The sequence below is a fragment of the Cygnus olor genome, chromosome 3, assembly GCF_009769625.2.
Source record: "Cygnus olor isolate bCygOlo1 chromosome 3, bCygOlo1.pri.v2, whole genome shotgun sequence".
NCBI lineage: Eukaryota > Metazoa > Chordata > Aves > Anseriformes > Anatidae > Cygnus > Cygnus olor.
In genome coordinates this window covers 99,393,247-99,406,797 of record NC_049171.1, presented here as the reverse complement: position 1 = coordinate 99,406,797, position 13,551 = coordinate 99,393,247, and the positions used below count along the sequence as shown (strand labels likewise).

Below are 13,551 nucleotides of genomic sequence, written 5' to 3'. Positions count from 1 at the left end.
ATGAGCGGGCCGTGGGGGGCTGCGGGCCCGGCGCTGCGGGCGCCCCGGGCGGGCTGGCTGTGGGCGGCGGCGGCGGCCCTGGCGCTGGGCGCCCTGCTGGGGGCTTGGCGCTGGGCCGTGGGGCGCCGCCGCCGCCGCCCAGCCCGGCTGCAGCGTGTGGGGACGGTGTCGAGCCTCTTCGTGTACCCCGTGAAGTCGTGCCGGGGGGTGGCCGTGCCGCGGGCGCAGGTGACGCCGATGGGGCTGCAGAGCGGGGAGCTGCGGGACAGGTAGGGGGGAGCGGTGCGGGGCCGGCTGGTGCGGGGCGCCTCTGTGCAGCGTGGTCCTGAGCCTCTGCGCGCCCCCCGCGCTGCAGGTTCTGGCTGGTGACCAAGGAGGACGGGCACATGGTCACCGCCCGACAGGAGCCCCGGCTCGTCCTCGTTTCGGTCGGCTGCGAGAATGGCTGCCTGGCCCTGAGCGCCCCCGGCATGGAGGAGCTGCGTGTGCCCGTGAGGCTTCCCAGGAAAAACCCGGTGCGGAACTGCAGGTACGGGGGGTGGGGAGGCTGGGGGGGGCTCCTGCTTCGTCCCTTCTCCCTGGTTATTGTGTGCCCCTCCCTTGTACGCCTTGTTTTTCAAGTCTGGGGAACGGCTGGTATTTTCTTATTTAGGAATTTGCAGGTACTGTGTATTACACCAAAGGCCAGGGCTGACTGCCGTAACAAACGCCTTAATTTTAATCTGCTACACAGTGGCGTAAATAAATCAGGAAAGATAACAGTAGTCACAGACCATAAATCATGATCTCTAATCTTCATGCCGTGCCGTGTTTACTCACCTATGTTTACTTCCCGCTTGGGTAGTTGCACCTCAAAGCCTTGGTCGTGCGTTACCTCTGTAACGTGTGTGCCAGGCAGTGACACGCATGTCCAACACATACACAACTTTCTAAAACTTGTTAGAAAAAGATTTAAGTAGTCTAAATATATTTCAGTAATGAAAACCTGCCAGGCCTTCGTATGGGTGCTGGCTCGTGCCCAGGAGTTTGAAGCTGAGGCAGTGCAACAGGGTGTCCGGCTGCAAAAGGCTGCGTAGGCTTTATCTGTAACCTCTACAAATGATAAGTCCAGTTGCAGGTTTTACTTGGGTGTTTAAAAACCCCGTGTTTGGGAGAGTCAAGTGTAGGACTGAAGCCACTGAGTAGGCACGGTTTCTGTTCATGCAGATAACTCATTAGTGAGTTCTTACAGCTCTCTGGTGAAGCAGCCTCTGTGTTCTTCCTTTGTGCCTGTTGGTATGTGGCGAGATACTTAAATTTGTGATTGCGCAGTGTTCCCATGGATCCCTAAACCCCTGAGTTAATCAGTATAGATCTGCTTCTGAGGTGGAAAACAATGTTGTTGGAAGCTGCTTCGTGCCAGCCCCCAGGCAGGCAGTGACAGAGAGAAGGGAGGGAAGCAAAAGGCAGTCAGGCACTCTCTTGGGCAGTGGCAATTTCATCTCCACCTGTGCCACAGAGCTGGTGTGAGGATTCCAGCAAACAGCAGGGATGTGGCCGGTGGAGTTAGTGGGTGAGAACAGATGTGATGCAGACATTGGTGAGTGAGAGGGCTGCCTTACGGGTGCTGTGTTGAGAGTTTCTGACAGCCATAGGAGTACCCTGAAGAGCTGGGGGCTTGGCTGAGAGGAACACACAGCCACTTCAAGTGTTTGGGTGCGTGCACACACCAAGAAACCCTGGGTGTTTCTGAAAAGACAGAAAATAAGTAGGAGTGAGCTGTCAGTAGCTCCTTTTGCAGGGGCAGTTATACTGTGCGTGGAACAAAATTAATCTTTTTGCAAGCAGAAGCCTGCTGCTAGCCGTCGCTGCCTGGAGCCCTGCAGCGTGCCTGTGAGCGAGGAGGGCATGCCCGTGAGATGCGAGCAGAGAGGAGAGGACCCCTAGGTACTGGGCCAAGCTAGATGAGCTGCCTGGGCATCTACGTGCTTTAAGCTGTGCAGCGCAGGTAGAAGAAACTGCAGTGTAGTTGGGTCAAAATCACTACTGTGAAGACAGTCTTAGCTTATTCATGACTGTTGTGGAAGCTTATTGGAAGATTGAGTTGAGGTTTACCTTGTGTGCCAGGAAAGTGTTCCGGGCATAAACTTGTTTTGTATTGTGCTGCCAGTGGGTTTTCGTGCACCGTGGACTTTGCTTCCGTTATAAATCTTTAACCTCTCCTAGCGTATAGCTCAGTGTCTTAGGTTTGAGCTTTGCTTGTTGAATTAGTAGCCTGCTGCCAGTTCTCACTGGGGTGAGGTCTTGCCAGCAGCCTTATGAGAAGCTGACATACATCCTTTTGTTGTTATTCTTAACAGGTTTGTGTGGTGTGGGAAAAACAAACAAACACCTTCCAGAGACTTTTCAGAAGGCAGCTAGTTTTTGGGGAAGGGTCTTGCTGAGAACAAGGGCTGAAATTTACATTGCTCTTTCTGCTCTGCCTCATGTGCTGACAGGCTGATCCTCAAGTGGTCTAGACCTAGTGTGTGATTTGATTGGATTGGATTTTTTTTGAGGAATATGTGAACACCAGGTTTTTACATCCTATTTTGCAGCCTCAGCAATAAGGTGTTCATTGCTGCTTTATAGTAAAAAATAATTACAACACATACAAATTTATTAATTAGTGTCAGAGTGTAAGCTGAAGGGGTCTGTTAGGCAACAGAGTTTCACTCCACTCTGGGTAAATTTTCACAGCACTAAAATTTGAACAAAAGCTTCCTTAACAATCAGGGACATCACCAAGTGCTAATTACAGTGACTAACTGCGCCGCAATGTTCATTTTCTCAAATTAATTACATTTCAGTTGATTTCTGGGCAGAGATCTTTTGTTGTTAGTCACACACAAATGCAAGAATAGACTTTTTTTTTTAAGGTCTGAGCACCTAGTCTGTTCATGGCTCATTCTTTCACCAACTGTTACTGTCTGGCCATGTCCACGGTACGTAGCTTCCAAAACAAAGTTGCCACAAGATTGCACACTGGAAATGATCCTTGTGCCAAATCCAGAAACCAGCTTCTACCTCGCTAATTCAGGCAGTTTGTTAAATGTTATCTAGCTTCTACTATTAAAATGAGATGCCTACTTTTAAATAATAAGCATGCTTGAGTCTTTGGTTTTACAACTAGCTTGCTGATATGTCTTATCCTTCAGGTTGTTCGGACTGGATATTCAAGGCAGGGACTGTGGAGATGAAGTGGCTCAGTGGCTCACCACTTTCCTGAATTCGGAGCCCTATCGACTGGTGCACTTTGAGCCTTCCATGGTGCCAAGAAAGTCAAAGGACGTAATAAATCTTTTCCGAACCACAGATGAGGTAAATGAATGTTCTTGTTCTCAGAATTACTTTCTTCTCATTGTTTCCTTCCCCAGCCACCAAATCTGCACATTCAGTTGTTTGTGATGAGCCCATTTTAGCAAGGTTTATATCATGTACTTAAACCATGTGAATGTTTTCCTTTTCCATGATGAAATTACTTGCTTTAATTTTACCTTAGATTTGTTCTTAGCTGTTGACCACTCACAACTAGAGTCTGACACTGACATTTAAAGAGGAACTGCAGAATTAAATACCATTCCTTTTGTGCCTCAGAGAATAGAAGAAAATCATGTTTTTAAAGGTGTTTTGGTGTTATAACCCGTATTGTGTAGAAAACTTTCATTCAGTATCCCTTGTGAGATCTAGGAGTTTACTGATACGAGTTGTATTACCTCATAGTTTATTTAAAGGGACAACATTCAACCCCAGTTTCTATAGTTACAGTCCTAGTCTACAGTTACCATCCAGAAAGGGTTACAGAGGGTTTCATCTCCTTCTTTCTGTGGGAGGAAGCTTGAAGATGTGGTATTAGATAATGTAGGAAGGGAAGGGAGTTGCCATGCTCTGATGTCTTTATACCATTGGAGCTATTGATGTCCTCCTTGTCTGAACACAGCTCCTGTATGAAGATGGAGTGAACTCTACCTGATGAGTGCATCCTTTTTAAGGAAGTACAGTTTGTGAATGCCTTACATTATTCTCGTGACGTTTTTATCTATAGGACATCGGTGTAGTGCTTGTTGTTGCACAAAGAAAAGAAAGTATATAACCTATTCTGGATTCTCATGCATATGCGTTTATCATGTAACTGAGACCGGTACAGAAGACTAATGGTTTCAGCATATGGTGTGTCAGGTTACAAGGGGTGGCATTCAGGAATCCTAGCATGAAGAATAGAAGAAGCATAGAAGAATTCAGTTAGGCAATTACAGTCGACCATGTAAGTTTAGCAGATCCATAAACAACTTGGTATCCTTCAAAGCTTGCCATAGCATGCTTTACTGATATATTTAGCTCTGTTTGTAACACCTAGGATAAATGTCTGGGATGTGCATACAATATCAGCTTGTAAGAAGTTGTGGCAGCTTATATAATTTCAGCTTCATTCTATAAACAGAAGTTTAATTTTACAGTTTGAGCAAAGGAAAGTTGTGGCAGTTCTGAAATCGGAAAAGGCAGGTGTTTTACTTGACAACGTCCTTCCATCAAAATTAAAATCTGAATACAGCAGCCTAACACTGCCAGGCTAATATGTGGTCACCGGTTCCAACATATCAGTCCTTTTGCTGTTCAGTAGTTTTGCCAACTTCACACCCATGCTCTTACAGCAGCCTTACATTTTTTGGTGTTTGTTTATGTAGGTTGCCTATCCTGACTGTAGCCCGGTCTTGATCATCTCAGAAGCTTCACTGGAGGACTTAAATACCAGACTGGAGAAGAAAGTTAAGATACAGAACTTCAGACCGAATATTTTTGTGACAGGTTGCAATGCTTTTGAGGAGGTAAAATAACTCTTAAATGTCTTTTTGAAGGCTTGGATGTGTTTTTTTGTAACTGTTTCCTTGGGGAATGGTGCCAACAAGGATGAGGAAAGCTGCGGTTTGGTGATATACAGCTGGATTCCAGAGAGATACAGCTTCTGCTCGCTTGCATGTGAAGCATAGAGGGAGAAAACAGGTCTGTGAATACTTAATTAGCTTAGGAAAGGAAGAAAAAAGTGACAGGCTGCTACTTAAAGCTCACTTTCAAGTGTGAAGTAAGGAAAGCTATGCATGCTGTCATTGATCAAATTAATGATACAAATGAACAGTTAGTAAATTGTGAGTGTGATGTTTTATAGTCTTTGGCACAAGAGTAAAACTGACTATTGTGATTCTGCAGCACCAATGCTACATCTCTGACTATATTCTGGTAGTTCAAAAAGCACCATCTATGAAGGTATCTGGCGATGAAATGAACAGGTGATGATGGCATTTAAGTGTTTTGACATCCTGTTCCCTTTTTCCAAAGAACTTGCTCAGGGTAGATCTGGTAATTCCCCAATCTGTGATGTTCCTAAAAACAAAAATGGGTCTCCCGAGAAGGGTTGCAATGTTAAGCTTGTGCAGAGAAGTGAAAACTTACTTCCACTAAAAAAATCCTTTCTGTGGAAGTAGTGACTAGCAGAGGTCACAGATCAGATTCTCACATGCACAGTTAGAATAAACTTGCTTTAAGTTCAGACAACTGCGTGCTGCAGAATGGGTTTTGTTACTTACATACCTTTCTTTCCAGATATAATTACTGGCGGGTCATGGATTGGATGAATGTAGGGACAACAGGGTTTTCATTAAAATTGTACCATAATATAACTGCACTTATTTGAAGATGCAAGTGAAGGTGACCATCTGGAATGGTACAGCCTCTTTAAGAATGACTGTGCCACTCCTAGAAGAATGGTTGTACATGCACATGTCTAAAATGTGCTTAATATTTTCCTTCCCTCAGGACACCTGGGAGGAAATTCTTATTGGCAGTGTGGAAATGAAAGGGACAGTGTGCTGTGCAAGGTAAATATTTGAGACCGTTACTTTATATAGATGGGCAGAGATTTATAATCAGAAGCTGTTACTGATTTGGTGCTGTCTGTAATTGCAGGTGTATTTTAACAACTGTTAACCCAGACACTGGGGTCCTGGACAGGAAGGAGCCCCTGGAAACATTGAAAAGGTTGTAAAAATACCAGTGTGTCTCAGGCTGTGGGATTGGATTTAGGTTAGATCCAACAGATGCTGGGCTGATGTTTTAAAAGTGCTTTGAAGTATGTGCAGGATGTAATAACGCAGTGTAAAGTTATGTGTGTATTGGCTTCTGTTCTACTTTATGCAATTCTATACAGTAAGAAAATTCAGGAAATTCTCTCTTCTTACTTGCAAACTTTACATTCTCTGCCTCTTCCGTCAGTGCTAGTGTGAATGCCTGGCGTATCAGAAATTTGAGGTATTTAAAAGTCTAACTCAGCAACTTTAGCATTTCTTTTTAAAATATCTTCTGTATGTGTATTATGTACGTGGACCCGTGAATACAGTCAGGTTCTTTCTCTCTATTTGAACTGCTTAGTTCTCAGTAATTATAGTATTTATTTAGTTTGTAGTATAATATGGTGGCTGTTCATATGTTCTCTCTCTCACCACTGATATCTTGATATTTAGGATTTGCTACCACTGATTCTAAAAAAAGTGTTCTCTCTCTGCAGTTACCGCTTATGTGATCCGTCTGAGCGACACATTTACAAATCCAGCCCTCTCTTTGGAAGATACTTTGCCGTTGACAAAACTGGAACAATTCAAGTTGGAGACCCTGTGTACAAGATGGTCCAGTAGTGAGGGATGTTTTTATCAGAAGATGACCTTTCACTTCAACGTGTTTTTCTTTTTCTCTGTGAACATGGTCGCTGTCATAACTTTTTCTTATCTCTTGCAATATTTTTAATAATATGTTCCTTTGTAAAGTGCGGGAGGTCTTGGAGGCTATGAGCTGTCAGTCATTTCAGATCATGATCATCTAGTAGCATGCATGTAGCAAACAAGTCTTCATTTTTTCTGCAGGATGTAGTAGAGGAGAGTCTAATCCAAGACAGATTTGACAGCACTACTGTATCACACCTCATAAAATCTTGTGTCAAGCTTGATGTCAGAATCCAAAGTTATTTACAAGGGCTTTGCATCATGTATTAGATACATTCAGTGCCTATAAAGAACCACAAAAACAGTCATGCCAAGCATAAAATGCATATGTTGATCATGGAGCTCCCTTTGCAGTTGAACTGTGAGTGCTGATGGCAAGGCTGTGTCTTAAATTCTACCCTTCTCTGGTCCCAAGTATCTTCATCTATGTCTGGAGTTACTTTCCTGCAGTGTTACTTATTCTGCAGTCATTTCCAGAAGATTGCTTTTGACTTTTGAGATTGGAGCAATATCAGAAGGAGAAGCTTTGTGAGCTGACTAAATGCTCCTCTGTTCTATAGGTGGGAACACTGTAAGACTATATGCTCATTTATTTTATGACCTGTGCTTGAAAGAATTTGAATATTTTTTTCTCCTGTGAAGCATACTGTATTGGTTTAGCTGTAAAGTAGTGATTTGTTTGAAGTAGTGTTTGCTGCCTTATCACTAGAACTTTCAATTTGACTAAAGGCATTAGGCATTCATTAGATCAGAGGCTGGATGCACATTTGGAGGGAGAAAACAGTTGTTCGGAATGATCTGATTCCAAGCCTGCCCCTATTCAAGCTGATGTCCAGGCCAGTCTTGCAGGGCTTTGTGTTCATGCTTCACTCCTCTGTGACTAAGTGAACCTCTTCCTATAGAAAGTTAGGCTGCTTCCGCAAGATGTAGACCAAAGGGATCTGGATATGTAGAGAAGTAAAGCTTTATGCATCAAGGGAGAGAAAAAAAAAAAAAATAGATTTCCAGTGCCGAGTAACACTGAGCAGACGTTTGGGAAGCTGCGGTTATAGACTGAGCGTGTTAAAGTCTTTATGTATTACGCATTTAGATCTCTCCCTCCCTGTTCTAACCAAATGTCAAATAATTATGTTTTTTACTGTATTTTATACTGCATAAAACAAATAGGGGGCTGATGTAGAGGGAAGAAATTAGTTGGGTGATGGCAGTAGTATTTTTTCTTTAAATATAATTATGAAGAAAAAAAATTCAAGCCTGACATTTTTCAAATGCATGGCTGCCTGTTGCTTTGTTATGGGTTGCGAGGTCTAGAAAGATTGTTGAACTAGCAAAGAAGAGGAATTTAATTGAGTGTGAAGGACAAATAATGACCCAATTTGGTGTTTAGAATCTTTGTTTTGTATTGTGAATATGAAATCGGAATTTTGCTGCGTGTTCACAGCTCAGACTTGTAAGATGAAGAGCCCTTGTGCCTTTGAGCAAATTCAGATGGCTGTATGTGGTAAGCATGAAGCAAGCATATGGGGAAGGTAGTTTTCTATTACTCGTGAACTCAGAGTTGTTCCAAATAGCCTTTTATTAGCAGTGCTCTGTAAGTACTGTTTTCCTGTGACATACAAGTGCCCAGCTAGGTCTACATGTTGCATGCTTGTGCATTATTATGCCCAATGCAGCAACTAGTGGGAGAAGTGAGAGAAAAAGCATCGTCTTATAAAAGGAAAGTAATCCTGAGGCTCACTTTAAAAAAAGCGTATATTGAAAATCATGAATATTAGAGGCTGAAACATTGTGGAATTCCTAATGATATTATTAAGTAAAGACAGCCTGCTGGCCTGCCAAAGCAATTAATTAAGAGTGTGTCTCTTCTTTAAGTCAAAGAAATTGAAGGAACAAGAGCCGAATATAGCCTCTAGCCAAGTGTACTTCTTCGTTGTGGTTCTATCATCACTTTAGGAGTTACGTAACGCGTTGTGTGGTATAGATTGTGTTGCATCTTTGATTTTGATTGTTCATTGATTGGACTAATTTTCAAATGGGGCTGTCTTTTCAGTGAGAAACTGCATCTGTGTGCCTGTTAGGAAAATGCCATAGATCTAAACCCCTGATCTACCCCTGTAAAAGTCCCTTAGAAGAATTTAGAATCCTAAACCAGGTATGCGTCTGAGTATTACAGATTTGACAACTGACATTTAAATCCATTATGTGATGAAAGAGGGCCATATATGGGAGCTGGAGAGGGTAATTAACATTGCAATATAAACATCATACAAATGTTGTACTGTTGTAACTTTAGGAATTGTATTTGATTTCACTAAAGCCATTTAGAAAATTGAAAAACATGTAAATCATAAAACTATTTTTTTTAAATTGTGCACTTAATGTTTATTTTTTAACTAGAGAAAAAAACAAGTATAAACTTCTATTGAATTGTAACTGTTGTAAGGTGTGAAATTTGTGAATCTTTTTTCTGTGTTTTCCTTTTTCATATTTAACTTCTGGTGCTGTTTACTGGATCTCATATATAATTAATTGTTTCTTCTTTCAGTCTTTATTTTTTTAATCTTACCTCAAAGTTCAAGAAAATACCCAGTTAATCAGAGGAAGCCACCCACATGCATAAGAAAACAGACCCATGAGATTATTCTCACTTCGAGATCTATAAGAAGTTCCCCGTACTGGGCAGCTGCAGGGCTGAAGACTAGCTTCAGATTTCAGCTAACTGAACTTTCTCTACCTGTTCAGTCTATAGACACAACGAAGGCTGTGGCATGTTTTTGTGAAGAGCTGGAATAGAAATCAAATTTTTCTGACTCTATGTAAGGCTAGAGCATGTCCCTTTGCTTTTGGACCATATGTGTTAGGCTCCTAGCTGACTGAAATCTTGGTTTCCTACAGCATTGCAGAGCAGCACTGGTACTGTGCTTCATCAGTGCACTAACCCTCACAGCCTCTTTGCTGTTGTACTCCAAAAACAATAGCTCCATTTATTATTGATTGAGATATGTCTTCCAAAGCTTATGAAGGATGATGCTTGTTGTGGTTTAACCCAGCAGGCAGCTAAGTACCATACAGCCATTCTCTCACTCCAGTCCCCATCCATGCAGTGGGGTGGGGGAAGGAATCAGGGAAAAGAACAGTAAAACTCGTGGGTTGAGATTAAAAACAGTTTAATAGGACAGAAAAGAAAGGGAAATAATGATAAAAGATGATACAAAACAAGTGACGAATACCACAATTGCTAACCACCCGGCCAGTCCCCAAAAAACTGCCCTTCCCTCCCATATTAATTGTTCAACATGACATTGCATGGTATGGAATAGCCCTTTGGCCAGTTGGGTTCACGTGTCCTGGTTCTGTCCCCTCACAGCTTCTTGTGCACCCCTAGTCTCTCTGACCAGGGCAGTAGGAGAAGTTCAAAAGCCTTTGACTTGGTGTAAGCACTGCTCTGTAACAACTAAAACTGGTGTGTTAGCAGCGTTATTTTTCTCCTAAACACAAAACACAGCACCATACCAGCCACTCTGAAGAAAATTAACTCTTATCTCAGCTGAAACCAGGATACTGCTTCAGTCAGCGGGCACAATTATATGGACTGAGTCATGGATAGTTCACGGAATCGTCTAGGTTGGAAAAGACCTCCAACATCACCTAGTCCAACCTCTGACCTAACACTAACAAGTCCTCCACTAAACCATATCACTAAGCTCAACATCTAAACGTCTCTTAAAGACCTCCAGGGATGGTGACTCAACCACTTCCCTGGGCAGCCCATTCCAATGCCTAACAACCCTTTCAGTAAAGAAGTTCTTCCTAATATCCAACCTAAACCTCCCCTGGCGCAACTTTAGCCCATTCCCCCTTGTCCTGTCACCAGGCACGTGGGAGAATAGACCAACCCCCACCTCTCTACAGCCTCCTTTAAGGTACCTATAGAGAGTGATGAGGTCTCCCCTGAGCCTCCTCTTCTCCAGGCTAAACAACCCCAGCTCCCTCAGCCGCTCCTCGTAAGACTTGTTCTCCAGAACCCTCACCAGCTTCATTGCCTTTCTCTGGACTCTCTCAAGCACCTCACTGTCCTTCTTGCAGTGAGGGGCCCAAAACTGAACACAGTACTCGAGGTGCGGCCTCACCAGAGCCGAGTACAGGGGGACAATCACCTCCCTAGCCCTGCTGGCCACACTGCTTCTTATACAAGCCAGGATGCTGTTGGCCTTCTTGGCCACCTGAGCACACTGCTGGCTTATATTCAGCCGACTATCAACCAATACTCCCAGGTCCTTCTCTGCCAGGCAGCTTTCCAACCACTCATCTCCCAGCCTGTAGCTCTGCTTGGGGTTGTTGTGCCCCAGGTGCAGGACCCGGCACTTGGCCTTGTTGAACTTCATACAGTTGACCTCAGCCCATCGGTCCAGCCTATCCAGATCCTCCTGCAGAGCCTTCCTACCCTCGAGCAGATTGACACATGCACCTAACTTGGTGTCATCTGCAAACTTACTGAGGGTGCACTCGATCCCCTCGTCCAGATCATCGATAAAGATATTACAGAGGACTGGCCCCAGTACTGAGCCCTGAGTGATCGGCCTCCAACTGGATTTGACTCCATTCACCACAACTCTTTGGGCCCAGCTATCCAGCCAGTTTTTAACCCAACAAAGCGTACGCCAGTCCAAGTCAAGAGCAGCCAGTTTCTTGAAGAGAATGTTGTGGGAAACGGTGTCAAAAGCCTTACTGAAATCAAGGTAGACCACATCCACAGCCTTTCCCTCATCCACTAAGTGTGTCACTTGGTCATAGAAGGAGATCAGGTTCGTCAAGCAGGACCTACCTTTCATAAACCCATGCTGACTGGGCCTGATCGCCTGGTTGCCCTGCAAGTGCCGCGTGATGACACTCAAGATAATCTGCTCCATGAGCTTCCCTGGCACTGACGTCAAACTAACAGGCCTATAGTTCCCCGGGTCTACCCTCCAGCCCTTCTTGTAGATGGGCGTCACGTTTGCTAGCCACCAGTCGACTGGGACCTCTCCTGATAGCCAGGACTGCCGATAAATGATGGAAAGCGTCTTGGCCAGCTCCTCCGCCAGTTCTCTCAGTACCCTCGGGTGGATCCCATCCGGCCCCATCGACTTGCGTACATGCAAGTGCTGTAGCAGGTCGCCAACCATTTCCTCGTGGATTATGAGGGCCACATTCTGCTCCCCATCCCCTTCCACCAGCTCAGGGTACCGGGTATCCAGAGAACAACTGGTTTTGCCGCTAAAGACTGAAGCAAAGAAGGCATTAAGCACCTCAGCCTTTTCCTCATCTCTTGTAACTAAGTTTCCCCCCGCATCCAGTAAAGGATGGAGATTCTCCTTAGTCCTCCTTTTTGTGTTTATGTATTTATAAAAGCATTTTTTGTTATCTTTAACGGCAGTAGCCAGATTTAGCTGCAGATGAGCTTTGGCCTTTCTAATTTTCTCCCTGCACAGCCTCGCAACATCCTTATAGTCCTCCTGAGTGGCCTGCCCTCTTTTCCAAAGATTATAAACCCTCTTTTTTCTCCTAAACTCAAGCCACAACTCTCTGTTTAGCCAGGCCGGTCTCATTCCACGCCGGCTCGTCTTTGGGCACGTGGGGACAGACCGCTCCTGAGCCATTAAGATTTCCTTCTTGAAGAGTGCCCAGCCTTCCTGGACTCCTCTGCCCTTCAGAACCTCCTCCCAAGGGACTCTGCCAACCAGCGTCCTGAACAGCTCAAAGTCAGCCCACCGGAAGTCCAAGACAGAGGTTTTACTGATCCCCTTCCTGACTTCACCAAGAATAGAGAACTGAACCATTTCGTGGTCACTCTGCCCAAGACAGCTCCCGACCACCACATCTCCCACCAGTCCGTCACTGTTTGTGAACAGAAGGTCTAGCGGGGCACCTCCCCTGGTAGGCTCTCTAACCAGCTGTGTCAGGAAGCTATCTTCCACGCTCTCCAGAAACCTCCTAGACTGCTTTCTCTGGGCTGTGTTGTGCTTCCAGGATATGTCTGGGAAGTTGAAGTCCCCCATGAGAACAAGCGCTGACGATTTCGCGGCTTCTGCCAGCTGCCTGTAGAACTCCTCATCCATCTCCTCATCCTGGTTTGGCGGTCTATAACAGACCCCCACCAGGATGCTTGCCTTGTTGGCCTTCCCTCTGATCCTAACCCATAGGGACTCAACCTTATCATTCCCAGCCTCAAGTTCCACAACATCAAAACATTCTCTAATATAGAGAGCCACACCACCACCCCTTCTGTGCTGCCTGTCCCTTCTGAAGAGCCTATAGCCAGACATTGCAGCACTCCAGTCACGAGAGTGGTCCCACCACGTTTCCGTGATGGCAACCACGTCATAGCCTGCCTGCTGCACGATGGCTTCCAGTTCCTCTTGTTTGTTACCCATGCTGCGTGCATTAGTGTAGATGCACTTCAGTTGGGCCACTGCCTTCTCCCGCGGCCTTGCCATTGTTCCCCCTGGCACACCTCTAACAAGCCTTATTTCAGCCCCGTCCCCCTTCTTACATAGTTTAAAGCCCTCTCAATGAGCCCTGCCAGCTCCTGGGCTAGGATCCGTGAGCTGGCAGGGCTCAGTTATTTTTTTATAGACCTACCTCTCCTGCCTTGGCATAAATCAAAAGTGATGGCTGAATCTCTTAACTTCATTTTACCAAGATTTCACTCATAGAAGTGTAGGACTGAATTAAAATCAGCTGGGTCACAAAGTACATTCTTCTCTGTCAGAAACAAAGCAAT

The 13,551-nt window shown here is 44.7% G+C and overlaps 1 protein-coding gene across 1 annotated transcript; it reads left to right on the top strand.

The window, feature by feature from the left end:
* On the top strand, positions 1–9,217 carry LOC121067754 (mitochondrial amidoxime reducing component 2-like). Its single transcript, XM_040552592.1, has 7 exons — positions 1–269; positions 356–529; positions 3,177–3,339; positions 4,704–4,844; positions 5,830–5,891; positions 5,980–6,051; positions 6,578–9,217. The coding sequence occupies exons 1-7, from the start codon at positions 1–3 to the stop codon at positions 6,702–6,704; spliced, it is 1,008 nt and encodes a 335-aa protein (XP_040408526.1). The 3' UTR covers positions 6,705–9,217.
* The last annotated feature ends 4,334 nt before the right edge of the window (positions 9,218–13,551 follow it).

Bases quoted from the DNA above. Each gene is read 5' to 3' on its own strand.
- LOC121067754 (XM_040552592.1), top strand. From the start codon at position 1: ATGAGCGGGCCGTGGGGGGCTGCGGGCCCGGCGCTGCGGGCGCCCCGG. The intron at 530-3,176 runs GTACGGGGGGTG...CTTATCCTTCAG, and splicing joins AACCCGGTGCGGAACTGCAG to GTTGTTCGGACTGGATATTC. The intron at 5,892-5,979 runs GTAAATATTTGA...CTGTAATTGCAG, and splicing joins GGGACAGTGTGCTGTGCAAG to GTGTATTTTAACAACTGTTA.